At 39.4% G+C, this 16732-nt stretch overlaps 1 protein-coding gene across 1 annotated transcript in view; it reads left to right on the top strand.

The window, feature by feature from the left end:
* The window catches only part of TRMT2B (tRNA methyltransferase 2 homolog B), a gene marked incomplete at both ends in the record, with an annotated part of 35343 nt that extends 20429 nt beyond the window's left edge, over nucleotides 1–14914 (top strand). The window contains 10 exon segments of the mRNA XM_079728074.1: nucleotides 1267–1413; nucleotides 2818–2912; nucleotides 3177–3357; nucleotides 3359–3392; nucleotides 3563–3597; nucleotides 3601–3664; nucleotides 5053–5157; nucleotides 5160–5171; nucleotides 5401–5500; nucleotides 14788–14914. Coding sequence (XP_079584200.1) covers nucleotides 1267–1413; nucleotides 2818–2912; nucleotides 3177–3357; nucleotides 3359–3392; nucleotides 3563–3597; nucleotides 3601–3664; nucleotides 5053–5157; nucleotides 5160–5171; nucleotides 5401–5500; nucleotides 14788–14914 — 900 coding nt within the window.
* Between the last annotated feature and the right edge of the window lie 1818 nt (nucleotides 14915–16732).

Genomic DNA, 16732 nt, shown 5'->3' with positions numbered 1-16732 from the left:
ATTGTGTACACAATAAGCTGAGATTCTTCACACAGATACCTTTGCTGTTCTTTCATACCTTCTTTCAATAATAATTATTGAGCACTGGTTATGTGCTAGACTCAGGATACAACTCTGAGCCTTCCTGGAGCATACTTTTTGGGCTCTCATGGATAGGATCCCTCAGTAAGGTTGCAGGGCAGTGATCATGTTTCTTATATCACTGCATTAGTTTGCTAGCACTGCCATAACAAAATCCCAAAGACTGGGTGGCTTAAACAACATAAACTTATTTTCTCACAGTCCTGGAGGATGGAAGTCCAAGATCAGGGTGTCAGCAGGTTTGGTTTCTTCGGAGGCCTCTCTCCTTGGCTTGCAGATGGCTGCCTTTCTGCTGTGTCCTCATGTGGGCTTTCCTCTGTGCACCTGTGCATCCCTGATGTTTCTGTGTATCCAAATTTCCTCTTCTTATAAGGACAACAGTCAGATTGGATTAGAGCCCACCATAACTGCCTCATTTTAACTAATCACCTATTTAAAGGCTCTATTTCCAAACACAGTCACATTTTGAGGTACTAGGGGTTAGGACTTCAATGTATGAATCCTAGGGGGACACAGTTCAGCCCATAACACTCTCCTCTGGACCCCCAAAATTCATGTTCTTCTCACATGGAAAATACAGTCACCCCCATTCCAACAGCCCAAAATTCTTAACACATTCCAGCATCAACTCTAAGTCCTAAATCTCATCTAAATGAAGTGTGGATGAGAGGTATCAGTCAAGGTATAATTCATCCTAAGACAGAATTAGCTGTGAACCAGTGAAGCTGGGCAAATTATCTGCTTCCCAAATACAATCGTAGGACAGGCATAGGATAGACATTCCCATTCCAAAAGGAACAAATCAGAAAGAAGAAAGGGGTCATGGGTCCCAAGCAGATCTGAAATCTAGCAGGGCAAATTCCACTAAAGTTTAAGGCTCGAGAATAATCCTCTATTGGTTGATACTGTCCTCCAGGCCCACTGGTGTGGTGGGCCCACTGGGGTGGCAGCGTGGCTGACTGAAACCACAGCATTCGGACCCACCCAAATGGCCTCATTTTAACTTAAACACATCTTTAAAGACCTCGTCTCCAAATCTGGTCACATTCTGATGTACTGAGGGTTCAACATATGAATTTGTGTGTGGGGGGGATACACTTCAGCCCATAACAGTCGCTCAGCATGAATAATGAGCTGTCAAACTTTGTTAGTTTTGCCTGTGTTATAGTACTGTTTTCTTCCTAGTACTACAAAGTATTCCTTCGACGGTCCCCATTGGAGCCCTGCCTTCTGTTTCATGAAGGTGGGTACTGGTGTGAGCACATAGCCCACACCAATAGCCGAGGGCACACAATGGCCATCATCACTTTCCATCACCAGGAATTAAGGCAGGTGAGACTCAAAGGATGATAAGGAGCAGCTTCTGTAGCAGCCCTTACTATCAATATGCTGCAGTTGGTGGGCTTCCCTGGTGGCGCAGTGGTTGAGAGTCCGCCTGCTGATGCAGGGGACACGGGTTCGTGCCCCGGTCCGGGAAGATCCCACATGCTGCGGAGCTGCTAGGCCTGTGAGCCATGGCCACTGAGCCTGCGCATCCGGAGCCTGTGTTCCGCAACGGGAGAGGACACAACAGTGAGAGGCCCGCGTACTGCAAAAAAAAAAAAAAAAAAAAAAATGCTGCAGTTGGTATTTGGAGGTTTCAGGGCAGATAGCAGAAAACGCATCCATATAATGTATGGGTTGGAAAGAAGCGTTGGGGATGATGATGAGGAGATGGCAAGGATCCTGTTAACCATGCTGCTGGCATAATGAAACCAAAGAGACTGAAGCTAGGTTACCAAGTGAGTTATCATGTGAGGACTCCTGAGGATTTTCACAAGAACTTTGCCCACGGAACTTATTAGGTGTTCTACTAATTCCAGAAGCCAATTTAATAGAGACTAGAATATGGTCAGAATTTCATAATCTACATAATACTTTTACATTTGTAATACACTTAGAGCTTTCAAACATGCCTGTATCAAAATATTCCAATACTTATGTGATCATCTCAATCAACTTGTGAAGTAGGCTGGAGAGGGAGAGGTATTGTTCCCTTCATTTCACAGCTGAGCAAATGGAGGCATAGAGGTACCCAAGGTTAAAGAGCTAGTAAATAGCAAAGCTATAGGGCTTGAACCCAGGTCGTTGATTCCTGGCCCTTTAACTCTATAGCTCCAACGTAGTTTATTGTCATATGTCCTTGTGTCGAGCTAATGGATAGGGCTCTCTGTAGTGACGTAAGAATTTTAAAACGTTTAGAACTCGAAGAAAGGATTTAGTTACCATGCTCATTCTGTTCCGTGCCCTTTCTTTCCTTTCTCTTAGGACGCGTGTCTTCTGAGGTGGTGTTTGGATGGGTGGATGGGATGTTTGAAGTAGAGAAGTATGAAAGGAATTGAAAGGTTATTGCTTGTTCGTGATGGGACAAAAGCTTAGTTTAGCTCCTAGGTTACAACAAGAATAACTCTCACACTTTCTTTAGAGAACTATTAAAGAGGCTCAAACCAGAGAAAGTGCCATGTCTGTTGTATAGCATTTGTCAAAAGCCAATAAGCAAAGCAGTGCTTCTGCTGAGATGTGAAAATAGCTTTTTTTTTTTGTTCTACAGAACATTGCTTTAAGTGTTATCTATAATAGGATTTGAGTAATGTGCCTTCTTTTCTGACTACTGCAGGGCTGATTACCATAGAGCTTGGAGAGAAAATTTGTCAGAGGTGGGCTTTTGCTTGATTCCTGATTTTGTGGTCTGGGCAGGCGGAGCTCTGTGTTCAGAAGGAGACTGTAAAGAAGTTTTTCACCAAAGGGCCAGGAGCAGTCTGTGACTTGACATCACTTTACTTCCAGGAAAGGTAAACCTGGGACAGCCCAACAGCAAGCCGCACTCTGATGGCTTGCCATAGTCTGGGTTGTGGATTACTGAGGCAGCACTGCTGATGGCCAAGTGTTTGCATGTACCTCCATCCCCTGAGAGGGGAACTCCTCCAGAACTCTCAGGGCCATACCATGGAGGCTTTGTCTCCTAGCCGAGATGCTGGGGCCTCCCTCTCCAACCAACCACTAGAGATAGGTTGGCCTGCCATTCCAAGGTGCTTTCTTCTTTTATTCTTTTCTAGCACTATGACCCGTCGCAGCCATCAGCAGTCCCCCTACCAGCTCCTGTTTGGGGAACCCCACATCTTTGAAGATCTCCTGGGGTTGAAGATCTGCATCTCTCCAGATGCCTTTTTCCAGGTTAACACTGCTGGTGCAGAGATACTGTATCGGACTGTGGGGGAGCTGAGTGGAGTGAACTCTTAACACCATCCTCCTTGACATCTGCTGTGTAACTGGCAAGTGGCAGCCCAGGGCAGAATCAACATGCAGCTTATCTCCCCAACACCATCCATGCAGCACCCAGGGCCCTTGCAGCCGAGGTGGGGAGGTGGTGGTAGTGGTGCAGGCATAACCTCATTGGTAATACCCTAAAATACCCTCCTCTTATTCTCTCCTACTTCCCCAGGTGTGATTGGCCTCTCTCTGGCTCAGTATACCTCCTAGGTCCTTGGGATTGAGTTGGTGGAGCAGGCGGTAGAGGATGCCAGGTGGAATGCAGCCTTCAATGGCACATTCTGGGGAGAAATTAAGAGCTGTAGTTGTTCTGTACTATGGGAACGGTTGTGTGGGAAAGGGCATCTACTGTATCCACGACTGGGGAGGAAGGGAAGGTGTTCTGGAGTGCTCAGAGTTGGATTCCGATGACTTTCTAAAAGCGGTCGCCTTTTTTTTTTTTTTTTAAATTGAAGTATAGTTGATTTCAATGTTGTGTTAGTTTCAGGTATACAGCAAAGTGATTCACTTATATGCATATATATATGTGTGTATATATATATATGTATATATATATATATATATATATATATATATATATATATTCTTTTTCAAATTATTTTCCCTGGGCTTCCCTGGTGGCGCAGTGGTTGAGAATCCTCCTGCCAATGCAGGGGTCACGGGTTCAGGCCCTGGTCCAGGAGGATCCCACATGCCGTGGAGCAGCTGGGCCCGTGCGCCACAACTGCTGAGCCTGCGCTCTAGAGCCCGCAAGCCACAACTACTGAAGCCTGGGCTCCGCAACGGGAGAGGCCACAGCAATGAGAGGCCCGTGCACTGCGGCAAGGAGTGGCCCCCGCTCACCACAGCTAGAGGGAGCCCACGCACAGCAACGGGGACCCAACACAGCCAAAAATAAATAAATAAATAAATTCATTAAAAAAAATTATTTTCCCTTATAGGTTATTACAAAATATTGAGTAGAGTTCCCTGTGTTATACAGTAGGTCTTTGTTGGTTACCTATTTTATATATAGTAGTGTGTATATGTTAATCCCAAACTCCTAATTTATCCCTCCCTAATCTTTTTTTTTCTATCTGGAAAAAGCCTAAGGGAAGGAATAAGCCTAGCTGATAGGAAGGGAACTTGGCAAAACTTTGAATAATGTAGAAGAGCCTTCTTGACATTAGACTCATGAGGCATCATAACAATACAATAGGTTTCAAACTATTTTTAGCAATAGGACCTTTTCTTTGAACAAAGTCTTAGGCCAAACTGCAACATAGAAAAAAGATTTTCTTTCCCCTCTGCCTCACCTCTAGACAGCTTCTGAGGCTCCATGTGAAAGCCTCCAATATAGCAGAAGGAGCACTTGAGTTATAGTCAAGGTTCTCTTCTTGGAATAGGTCCTTATGTGCTGTGTGAGTCACTAAGTTGTAAAATAACACGTCTAGTCTCTCAAGCTGAAAGGCCTACAGACATATTGCAAGGGAAAGTGCATTGGAAAAAAATGAAGCAGGTCTAAAAGCATTTCTTTCATTGTTACGCAGAAATACGTTAGATCCAAAGGGAAGATGGCAGAGCCCTCCCTGCTTTCTGTACATTTCTATAAAGCTGAAGCTCCCCACCCCCAACTGCTTGGCTTGCATTTTGAGTTATGGCACGTGGGCCTCTCTTTTGCAGGCATCACCGACTGTGAATTACATACCGGTCGAGCAAAGAAGATTTTGCCACAGCTACTGAAGTCAAAGGAAGATGGGCAGTTAATTGTTGCTGTAGTGAACCCAGCCCAGCGGGACTGCGTAAGGATGACTAGCTTTCCTGCTACAGAGCTAGTTAGGTATTCCCATGATGTCCACCAGCTTTGTTCTCTCATTTCTACACCATGTTAAGGCTGCTCTCAGTGAGCTGGCTCTGAACCTGCTTCTCCTGTATTCCTAACCAGTCCTATGTGCCGGCCAGTTGCAACTTTGTGATAACCTGGACCGTGATAGTTTAATTATATTAATAGCAATGTGTTTCTTCCTTTAGATTACCAGGTGGTTCAAGCCATTCAAAACTGCGGGGCCATCCGCATACTAGTTTTTGTTTCCTGCAAGCCCCATGGTGAAACTACAGGGAACATCATTGAGTGAGTCTTGACTTCATTTTAAAATTATTTTTCCTGTGCTTCCCTGGTGGTGCAGTGGTTGAGAGTCCACCTGCTGATGCAGAGGACACGGGTTCGTTCCCCGGTCCCGGAGGATCCCGCATGCTGCGGAGCGGCTAGGCCCGTGAGCCATGGCCACTGAGCCTGCGCATCCAGAGCCTGTGCTCCGCAACGGGAGAGGCCACAACAGTGAGAGGCCCGCGTACCACAAAAAACAAACAAATAAATAAATAAATAATTTTTCCTGATGGTCAAAGTAATCCTTATTGTTATGCTTATTGTGCAGAATTTGTAAAGTGTACAGAAGTATAAAGAAATAAAAAAGTCATTATACTGTCATCAAGAGTCAATTATAGGGCCAGGTCTTGGATGAGGCAAATAAAGCAACCCACATCAGGTACAAAATTTAAGAGGATGCCCCAAATCTTAGTAATCAAGATGCATTTTTTTTTTTTTTTTTTTTTTTTTTGCGGTACGTGGGCCTCTCACTGCTGTGGCCTATCCCATTGTGGAGCACAGGCTCCGGACGCGCAGCCTCAGCGGCCATGGCTCACAGGCCTAGCCGCTCCGCAGCATGTGGGACCCTCCCGGACCAGAGCACGAACCTGTGTCCCCTGCATCGGCAGGCGGACTCTCAACCACTGCGCCACCAGGGAAGCCCCAAGATGCATTTTTAATGCAGTATTTTCAAAAATTAAATTGTCCAAAATATCTGTGAACAAAATATTAAGTTTTTTAAAAAAGTGAGATCCACTCCTGTACTTGCTAAGCCATGCCTCAGTCACCTTAACTCTAGTCCTGGCCCTAGTTCCGATAAAACTGTATTTATAAAAGCAGGCAGCCAGCCTGTCGGCCATAATTTTACAATTCGATTTTCCAAATTATTGCATCAAGATATCATTTGTCTTGATTACTGAGTTTTTGGCACCCTCTTAAATTGTGCACCCATGGGGAATGCCTTCTGCTTCACTCCCAGTTCTGGCCCTGCTCAATTATTTTGATTTTTGAAATGTTTTCTTCTTGTAATCTCTCTCTCTTTTTTACATAAATAACACAATTTCTTTGTAATATTCGAAGAACATAGGTGGGTATAAATTACAGCTGAGGGAATTCCCTGGCGGTCCAGTAGTTAGGACTCTGCACTTTCACTGCCAAGGGCCTGGGTTCAAGCCCTGGTCTGGGAATTAAGATCCCACAAGCTGTGTGGCACAGCCAAAATAAATAAATTAATAAATAAAGTACAGATGAAATACCTAGATGAAACAAGTGAGAATTAAAAAGAAATAATTTAAGCTTTCAAGTCAGTGAGCTAGAAGAACAGTAAAGCTAATGAAAACTGAAGGAAGAAATCAATAACATTTTAAAAATCCAGAAATTAATGAACTACAAAGGCAAGGCAGAAATAGAGACACAGAAATAGAGGACAAACCTATGGACACTAATGGGGGGAAGTGGGTGGGGGGATGAATTGGGAGATTGGGATTGACATATATACAATAATATGTATAAAATAGATAACTAATAAGAACCTGCTGTATAGCACAGGGAACTCCACTTTGCTGTACAGTAGAAACTGAGACAACATTGTAAAACAATTACACCCCAATAAAAAAACAAAACAAAAAAAACTAAAAATCCTATAGACTCAACAAATAAACCAGAAGGTGTTATTGGAAGAAGAAAATAAAATAGATAAGTAAACCTAATCAAGAATATAAAGTCTTAAATGAGAAAAAGGAGCATAACTACAGATATGAAGAAATTTTTAAAAATATAAGAAAGTACTTTGTATAACTCCTTCCTAATACGTTTGAAAACCTAAATGAAATGGGAGATTTCCCGGAAGAATGAAAATGGCTAATATTAATTCTAGAAGCTACAGTAAACCTAAACACACCAGTACCCTAAACCTAAACACACCAGTACCCATGGGAAAAAATTGAGAAAGTTGTCAAAGAGCTTCCTCTACCCAAAATAAAATCATGAGGCCCGTATATTTTCACACTTATTTCCTTATCTTTTCCTGCATACTCTTCCAGTTGTCCTTTATTTTTATTTTCATTATACAGTTTAAAAGTGTTTTTGTATACATATCATGAAGGTGACACCTCAAATCAGTGGGGAACAAATGAACTATTTAATAGATGGTGGTGGACAACTGGGTAGATAAGGCAAAAAAAAAAAAAGGTTGGATCTATATCTCATGTTGCAGACCAGGATAAATTACAGAAGAGTTAAGAGATTTAAGTGTAAACAGAGGAAATCATAAATGTATGCTAGGAAATCAGAGGATTTTTTTTATAATCTTGGAGTGCAGAGGCCCTTTCTAACTATGAAACTTCAGAAGACATATAATAAAAGGTTGTTAAATTTGGCTACATAAAACAAAACTTCCTTCGTTACACCATACACAGAAATGAATTCAAAATGGATTATATAAGTAAATGTAAGAGCTTGAAACATGGGAGTAAATCTTTGTGAACTTGGGTTAGGCAAAGCCTTCTTACATATAACATCAAAGACCCAAGGAACAGCTACAAGAAAGTGTGTGTGTGTGTGTGTGTGTGTGTGTAAGTGTGTAATTGAACATCATCAAAGTTAAAAAAAACTTTTTGTGCTGCAAATGATACCATCAAGAAAGTGAAAAGATGAAAAGACAACCCACAGAATGGGAGAAAAGATTTGAAAATCATTTACCTGATAAGGGACTGGTATCCAGAAGCCAGACACAAAAGGCCCCTTATTCCGTTTACAGGAAAATGTCCAGACTAGGGAAATCTCTAAGAGACAGACAGTAGATTTATGGTTGTCTAGGGCTTAGGGTGGGGGGTTTCGGGAGAAATGGGGAGTGACTGCTAAGGAGTTAATGAAAATATTCCAAAATTGATTGTTGTGATAGATGCATAACCCTGTGAATATACTAAAAACCACTGAACTGAATAAGTAGTTGAGCTGTGTGAATGATATTGCAATAAAACAGTCTTAAAAATCAATAACTTGCATGATAAAAAGCACCAAAAGCAAAGAGAGGAAACAATGTACAATCTGGAAAAAAATTTGCAGTTCATATTACAAAGACTTTTTTCCTTAATTTATAACAAACTCTTGGAAATCAGTAAGAAAAACAACAGCCCAAAAGAAGAGTGAATGCAAGATATAAAAAGAAAACATAAATGTGTTTATGAACCATGAAAGGATGCTCAGTCTCTTCCATTATATTGGAAATGCAGATTAAAAGTACCCTGAGATACCACTTTTTGTATCTCAGATTGGCAAAAGTTCCAAAGTTTGATAATGCACTGTTGGCAATACTATGGGGAAACATGAATTCTAAAAAATTACTGGTCACAGTGTAAATTGGCACAATCCCATGGAGGGAAATTTAGCAATATAGATTAAGATTATAAACGTATATATACCTTTTGACCCAGTAATTCCATTCCTGAGGCCTTATCCTACAAATAATACTGACACACATGTAAAATGACATGCATTGATTGATTGATTGATTGCAATATTGTAACAGCAAATGATGAGATATCCTAAAAGTCCATCAGTGAGGAACTAGTTAAATCAAATATGCTACATCCATACAATGGAATACCATGCTGCTATAAAAAAGAATGAAGATGTTCTCTGTTTACTGATATGGAAAGATCTCTAAGGTACATTATTTTCTGTTAACAACTTTTTTGAGATATAACTCACATAAAATTCAACCTTAATTAAAATGTACAATTCAAAGGTTTTTGGTACATTCTCAGACTTGTGCAGCCATCACTACTGTCTAATTGTGAACATTTTCATCACTCCAAAAGAAACCCTGCACCTCTCACCTGTCACTTCCCGTTTTTCCCCAACCCCCTGGCCCTAGGCAACCACTAATCTACTTTATGTCTGTATGGATTTGCCTATTCTGCACAATTCATACAAGTGAAGTTCTTTGCAAATGTGGTCCTTCACATCTGGCTTCTTTCTCTTAGCATGATGTTTGTAAGGTTCATCTGTGTTGTAGCATGTAGCAGTACTTCATTCCTTTTTATGGCTGAATAATATTCCATTCTATGGATATATACCACATTTTATTCACTCATCAGTTGATGGACACTTAGGTTGTTTCCACCTTTTGGCTATTATGAATAATGTTGCTATGAGCATTCATGTGCTAGTTTTTGTGGGGAAATATGTTTTCATTTCTCTTGGGTAGATACCTAGTAGTGTAATTGCTGGGTTGTATGGTACCTATTTTAACCTTTTGAGGAACTTCCAGACTATTTCCAAAGCAGCCTCCCATCTTAAATTCCCACCAGTGGTATATGAGTGTTCCAGTTTCTCTACGTACTTGTTAACTCTACTGTCATATTTTTTATTATACACATCCTAATGGGTGAGAAGTGGTACCTCCTTGTGGCTTTGATTGCATTTCCCCATGGTTAATGATTTTGAACATTTTTTCATATGTTTATTGGCCATTTATATATATATCTTCTTTGGAGACCTGTCTATTTAGATCTTTTGCCCATTTTTCAGTTGGGTCATCTTTTTATTATTGAGTTTTAAGAATTCTTTTAAAATTCTAGATATAAGTTCCTTATCAGATACATGATTTGCAAAAATTTTCTGTTCTGTGGGTTGTCTGTTCACTTTCTTGACATTATCATTTGAAGCACAAGATTATTTGTGATGATGTCCAGTCTGTGTTTTCTTTTGTGGCTTGTGATTTTGGTTCTGAATGGAAATAGCAAGGTATGCAGAATTGTTGATATAATGATAACTGTCTTTGTAAAAACGGACAAAAGGTGAAGAGAATATTGATTTGTATTTGCTGTATATGCATATAGAAACTGGTAAGTTTTATAAGAAACTGATTAATAGAAAAAAATTAAGAAAACAAAAAAAGGATTTCCCTGATGGTTCAGTGGTTAAGTCTCCGTGCTTCCACTGCAGAGGGCACCAGTTTGATTCCTGGTCAGGGAACTAAGATCCCACATACTGTGATGTGCGGCCCAAAAAAACAAAAACAAAAACAAAAAACTGATAATAGTAGTTATCTATGGTGGGGGAAACTGCAGGGATGGGAGTCAGAGGTGTGGAGAAGCTTTACTATATACCCTTATATGTTTCACTTTTGAATAAAATGAAAATATTTATTTTGCAAAACAATAGATTAAAAAATGCAACAATTAAGAGTAAGCGTAGGATTCTGCTAACACTCAGACTGAGTAAAACAATAAACATGGCCTCAGAACAGCAAGAAAAATTTATTTTGAAAAGACAGTATGTGCATATGGTAGGAAAAAAAACAGTACATAAGAGTGCCATGTACATGCAGTGAATAAGGAGTCTTCTTATTCCTGGCTCCTAGTCCTTCAGATGTCACCACTCTTCCTAGTTTCTTGTGTAGCCTACCAGATATAATCTGTGTGTGTGTGTACATCGCTCTTTCTCTCTTTTTTAAACAGATAGAAACAGACTATAAACACTGTTCTGATGGACCTAGAGATTATCATATTAAGTGAAATGAGTCAAAGAAAAAAAATCATGATATCACTTATATGTGGAAACTAAAAAAGTGATATATAAACAAACTTATTTACAAAACAGAAGTAGACTCACAGACATAGAAAACAAACTTATGGTTACCAAAGGGGATAGCGGTGGTGGTGGGGGAGATAAATTAGGAGTTTGGGATTAACGTATACACACTACTGTGTATAAAATAGGTAAACAACAAGGACCTACTGAATAGCACAGGGAACTATACTCTGTATCTTGTAATAACCTATAATGGAAAAGAATTTTAAAAAGAATATATATATATATGTATAACTAAATCACTTTGCTGTACACCTGAAACTAACACAACATTGTAAATGAACTATACTTCAATTTAAAAATTTTTAAAAACCCCACTATTCTGCACCATGCTTGTCACTTAACAATAGATTTTGGAGATTGTTCTACAATCATGTAGGATCTGCATCAGTACTTAAAGGTCTACTTAATTTTTAAAATAGGCTGTATAGTTTTAACTTACATAAATATATCATTTAACTTGTCCCTTTGAAGGGACATTCATCCTAATGAATTTTGAGGTTGTTTCTACTCTATTGTTACCACAGTGCTGCAGTGAATGTCCTTGTTCATATATCTTTGCATATTTGTGCAATGACTATGTATATGTATATGTGATGAATAAGTGTATGTGTATGTATATATTTATTAGATAAATCCCTGATGTGGAATTGCTGGATTAAAGGATATATGCTCTTAACGTTTTCATGTATTTTCTAACAGAGCTCTAGAATCAACTTATCAAAAATATTCTTTTGGGCTTGTGATTGGAATTTATTGATTCCAATTAATTAAGGAGAATTGAAATCTTTACAGTATTTTTTCTATACAGGTATGTGACCTATGTCTTCAGTTACTCTAGGCTTATGGAATTCTCTAAATATAAACACGTATTTTTTTCCCAATACAGGTCTTTTTTCTTAAGATTAATACAAGATATTGGAAAGTTTTTATTGCTTTTATGAAAGGGACCTTTTTCATGATATTTTCTAACTGGTTATTGCTGATTTTGTGTCAAGCTACCTATTCTTTTATTTGTTTTACAGGTTTTCCAGTTGATTCTCTTTCATTTTCTTGGTAGCTGGCCATATGATCACCATATAAAAGCAGGTTTGTCTCTCTCCTTCTAATACTTTTTTTTTTTCTTATTACATTGGATAAGAAGATGTTCCAGTGTAGGAGTGATAGTGAGTATCTTGTCTTGTTCCTTATTTTAATAGTACAGTGCTACTGAAATGACTGAGTGTTAGCCAGGGAAACAAGAACTCATCTGGTTTGTTGGTTTGAGTGTAAATTAGTACAACCTTTTTTAACAAGGTTTAAAAAGGTTTAGTTGTACATATCTTAGGGCCTTAAAAACATACAGGTCCTTCAACTCAGCAGTTCCACTAAATAACTAAAAATGTAAGCAAAGATATAACTATAAGAATATTCATGAAGGGACTTTTTGAAATAGCAAAAGGTTAGAAACAGCTTACATTTCCAATAGCAAGGAATTAGATAAGTAAGCTACATTACATTTATTTAATGAAATACCATATAGCCAATAAAAGTGAGGTAACTACATATAGTGGAGAGATGCTCATGATGCATTATTATGTGAAGAAGCTGTTGTAAAACAGTGTGTATAGTATGTACAGTGTGACTCCACTTTAAGAAACCAATTTAAATGTACATATTTGGAAGGATATATCCTGAAAATTTAGCAGCAGGTATACTTCTCTGAATGGTGAGTTTATAGGTGAATTTTTGTTCTCATTTTTACTTGACTTCCTGTGATAAGGGAAAAAGTAATTTGCTTAGAAAGTTTTCAATAGAATAATTCAGTAATATATATATTAATTACCTATTGTCTGCAAATCATACAGAAAAGTGTATGACTCAGGCCCCTTGCTCCATTCACCATTGAACCCCTACTCTGTGTCACACACTGAGAACACAGAGATGAATAATAAGCAGTTTTTGCCTTGTTTCTAGCCTCAAAAAGATTATATACTCCCATGAGGAAGATGGTTTAAAAACTGCAGGTAGTTACATTAAATGTGATAAATGCTGTTATAGAGAGAAACACAGGGGGCTGTGGGAACACAGAGGAAGGGCTTAAATTTTAAGGAATTGTGTTCCTATAGTTTCTCCTTGGTTTATCAAACTGAATATTTTTTTCTTTGAATTTTATTTTATTTATTTTTTTATACAGCAGGTTCTTATTAGTTATCATTTGCCTTATATATTGAGGTGCTTCTATGTTGGGTGCATATATATTTATAATTGTTATATCTTCTTCTTGGATTGATCCCTTGATCATTATGTAGTGTCCTTCCTTGTCTCTTGTAACATTCTTTATTTTAAAGTCTATTTTATCTGATATGAGTATTGCTATTCCAGCTTTCTTTTGATTTCCATTTGCATGGAATATCTTTTTTCCATCCCCTCACTTTCAGTCTGTATGTGTCCCTAGGTCTGAAGTGGGTCTCTTGTAGACAGCATATATATGGGTGTTGTTTTTGTATCCATTCAGTGAGCCTGTGTCTTTTGGTTGGAGCATTTAATCCATTCACATTTAAGGTAATTATCAATATGTAAGTTCCTGTTACCATTTTCTTAATTGTTTTGGGTTTGTTTTTGTAGGTCCTTTTCTTCTCTTGTGTTTCCCGCCTAGAGAAGTTCCTTTAGCATTTGTTGTAGAGCTCGTTTGGTGGTGCTGAATTCTCTTAGCTTTTGCTTGTCTGTAAAGCTTTTGATTTCTCCATCAAATCTGAATGAGATCCTTGCTGGGTAGAGGAATCTTGGTTGTAGGTTCTTCCCTTTCATCGCTTTAAATGTGTCATACCACTCCCTTCTGACTTGTAGAGTTTCTGCTGAGAAATCAGCTGTTAACCTTATGGGAGTTCCCTTGTATGTTATTTGTCATTTTTCCCTTGTTGCTTTCAATAATTTCTTTGTCTTTAATTTTTGCCAATTTGATTACTATGTGTCTCGGCGTGTTTCTCCTTGGGTTTATCCTGTATGGGGCTCTCTGCGCTTCCTGGACTTGGGTGGCTATTTCCTTTCCTGTATTAGGGAAATTTTTGGCTGTAATCTCTTCAAATATTTTCTCGGGTTCTGTCTCTCTCTCTCTTCTCCTTCTGGGACCTGTATCATGCGAATATTGTGTGTTTAATGTTGTCCCAGAGGTCTCTTAGGCTGTCTTCATTTCTTTTCATTCTTTATTCTTTATTCTGTTCCACAGCAGTGAATTCCACCATTATGTCTTCCAGGTCACTTCTCCATTCTTCTGCCTCAGTTATTCTGCTGTTGATTCCTTCTAGTGTATTTTTCATTTCAGTTATTGTATTGTTCATTTCTGTTTAGGTGTTTGTTCTTTAATTCTTCTAGGTCTTTGTTAAACATTTCTTGCATCTTCTTGATCTTTGCCTTCATTCTTTTTCCAAGGTCCTGGGTCATCTTCACTATCATTATTCTGAATTCTTTTTCTGGAAAGTTGCCTATCTCCACTTCATTTAGTTTTTTTTTTTCTGGGGTTTTATCTTGTTCCTTCATCTGGTCCATAGCCCTCTGCCTTTTCATCTTGTCTATCTTTCTGTGAATGTGGTTTTTGTTCCACAGGCTGCAGGATTGTAGTTCTTCTTGCTTCTGCTGTCTGCCCTCTGGTGGATTAGGCTATCTCAAACTGATATTATGATTTGTTTCTACAGGTTGTGCTGTCCTCCAAACTCTGCTAAGAAGCTCCTTGGCAAGCCTTTCGTCCTAAGACAAGCTGTGCCTGTGGATCTGTTCCCCCACACCCCGTGCTGTGAGCTGGTGCTTCTCTTCACTCAATAAGCAGCCTCCTACAAGCCTGCAGGTTCTTTGTTAAGGCTGAACTGTCAGTAACTTCCAGGTCTAGCATATTGCTACATCGCTGACCCTGAGAGCATTACTGTGGAAACCAATCTTTGGACCCTGAGCAGGAAGAATATCGTGGACCTCCTACCTGAGGTAGATTTATAACCTTAGTTTTCACGTTTGCTGCCTCTCTTGCTTGTTTGCCTGGTTGTGACCACTCCTTGGCCCTGGATCTGGACTGTTCCTTCTCTTTGCTGTCAGCCTATCATGGCTCCCTTGATCCTAGTTTACAGTCTGTCTCCTCTGTCTAGCTCTGCCTGTGGTGGAGTGATGACTGAGCTTTTCTCCGCATCTGGTCATAATTTCACATTGAGTTGGGTTTCTGTATTTGCCTGGAAATTTTACTAGATGTGTTCTGCATTCATGAGGTAGCCAAGGATTAGAGCTAGAAACAAGTCTACCTTTTTTTAAAAAGCAGAGTAAGCTATGAAATGATTGCAGAGTGACTGTGTGATCTCAGTAGAGATTCATTCCTTTGGATTTTCTAGGCCTTGAAGCTTCCAGAACAGCTTTTAAAAATGTGGTTACCAGGGCTTCCCTGGTGGCGCAGTGGTTGCGAGTCTGCCTGCCGATGCAGGGGACACGGGTTCGTGCCCCAGTCCGGGAGGATCCCACGTGCCGCGGAGTGGCTGGGCCCGTGAGCCATGGCCGCTGGGCCTGCACGTCCGGAGCCTGTGCTCTGTGGCGGGAGAGGCTGAAGCAGTGAGAGGCCCGCGTACCGCAAAAAGAAAAAAAAAATGTGGTTACCCTTAGGAGCAATATCACCAATTAGCTCTCACCTGTGGAGGGAGAAGTGGTTGTAGTAGAGACCCTATGGGAAAGGAGAGCTTCAAAGAAGAAACTGGATACCTATAATTGGGCTCTGTAGTATGGGTATTGAAACTGACCTTCTCTAGTCATGATTTCTTCAACTCTGGAGTTGTTCTTGGATACGTGCCCAACAATTAAATTATGTTTTGAATCTTAACAGACTAAGGATGTGTAACTTAGTGAGCACTGTCTGATTTACAAACTGATATCAGGTCAGCTAGTGTTTTTAATTTTTCTCAATCCTAAATACCTCTAGAGAAGCTGCTTTCTCAGAAAAATATGGCTCTTAAAGCTACTATATAAATATCCATATAAAAATATTAGAAGGAAATAATCTAAAATGACAAAAAATGTTGATTAATGGTAGTCAGATAAGTTTTATTCCCATTTCCCTATTTTTCATTTTATGTAAATAATATTATATATTTGTATATTATATACATTATGTTTCCATTTCCCTATTTTTTATTTTATATAAATAATATTATTTTTATAGCTGAGAAACCTTAATGTAAAGCAACTTTTATTTTCTCCTCCTTTGTTGCCTATATCTGTAAATGGCAATCCCATCTATTAGTTATGTAAACCGGAAGCTGGAGTTATCTTTCTCATTCTCATATCCAACTGCCGACAAGGTGGATTCCACCTGGATATCTTCTAGGTACTCTGAGCTCAACATATCTAATGTTGCATGCTTCACATCTTTCCCCCAAACCTGTTCTTGCTCCTATATTTCCAATCTTGATGAATATACCAATCTACTTGGTCACTCAAGCCAGAAGCCTGGGAATTATATCTGAGTCCTTCTTTTCCCATACCCTCTGCCCACATGCAGTGTATCACCAAGTCTCCATCCCTACAGGTTACCATCATCTCTCACCAGATTATTACTGAAAGGGCCATGTTCTTAACTTGTGCTGCTGTCTTCATTCTTGCCCCCACCCA

Source organism: Hyperoodon ampullatus, assembly GCF_949752795.1.
Source record: "Hyperoodon ampullatus genome assembly, chromosome: X".
Classification (NCBI taxonomy): Eukaryota; Metazoa; Chordata; class Mammalia; order Artiodactyla; family Ziphiidae; genus Hyperoodon; species Hyperoodon ampullatus.
Note: the sequence above shows the minus strand (reverse complement) of the source record. Positions and strands in the feature narration are given on the sequence as shown.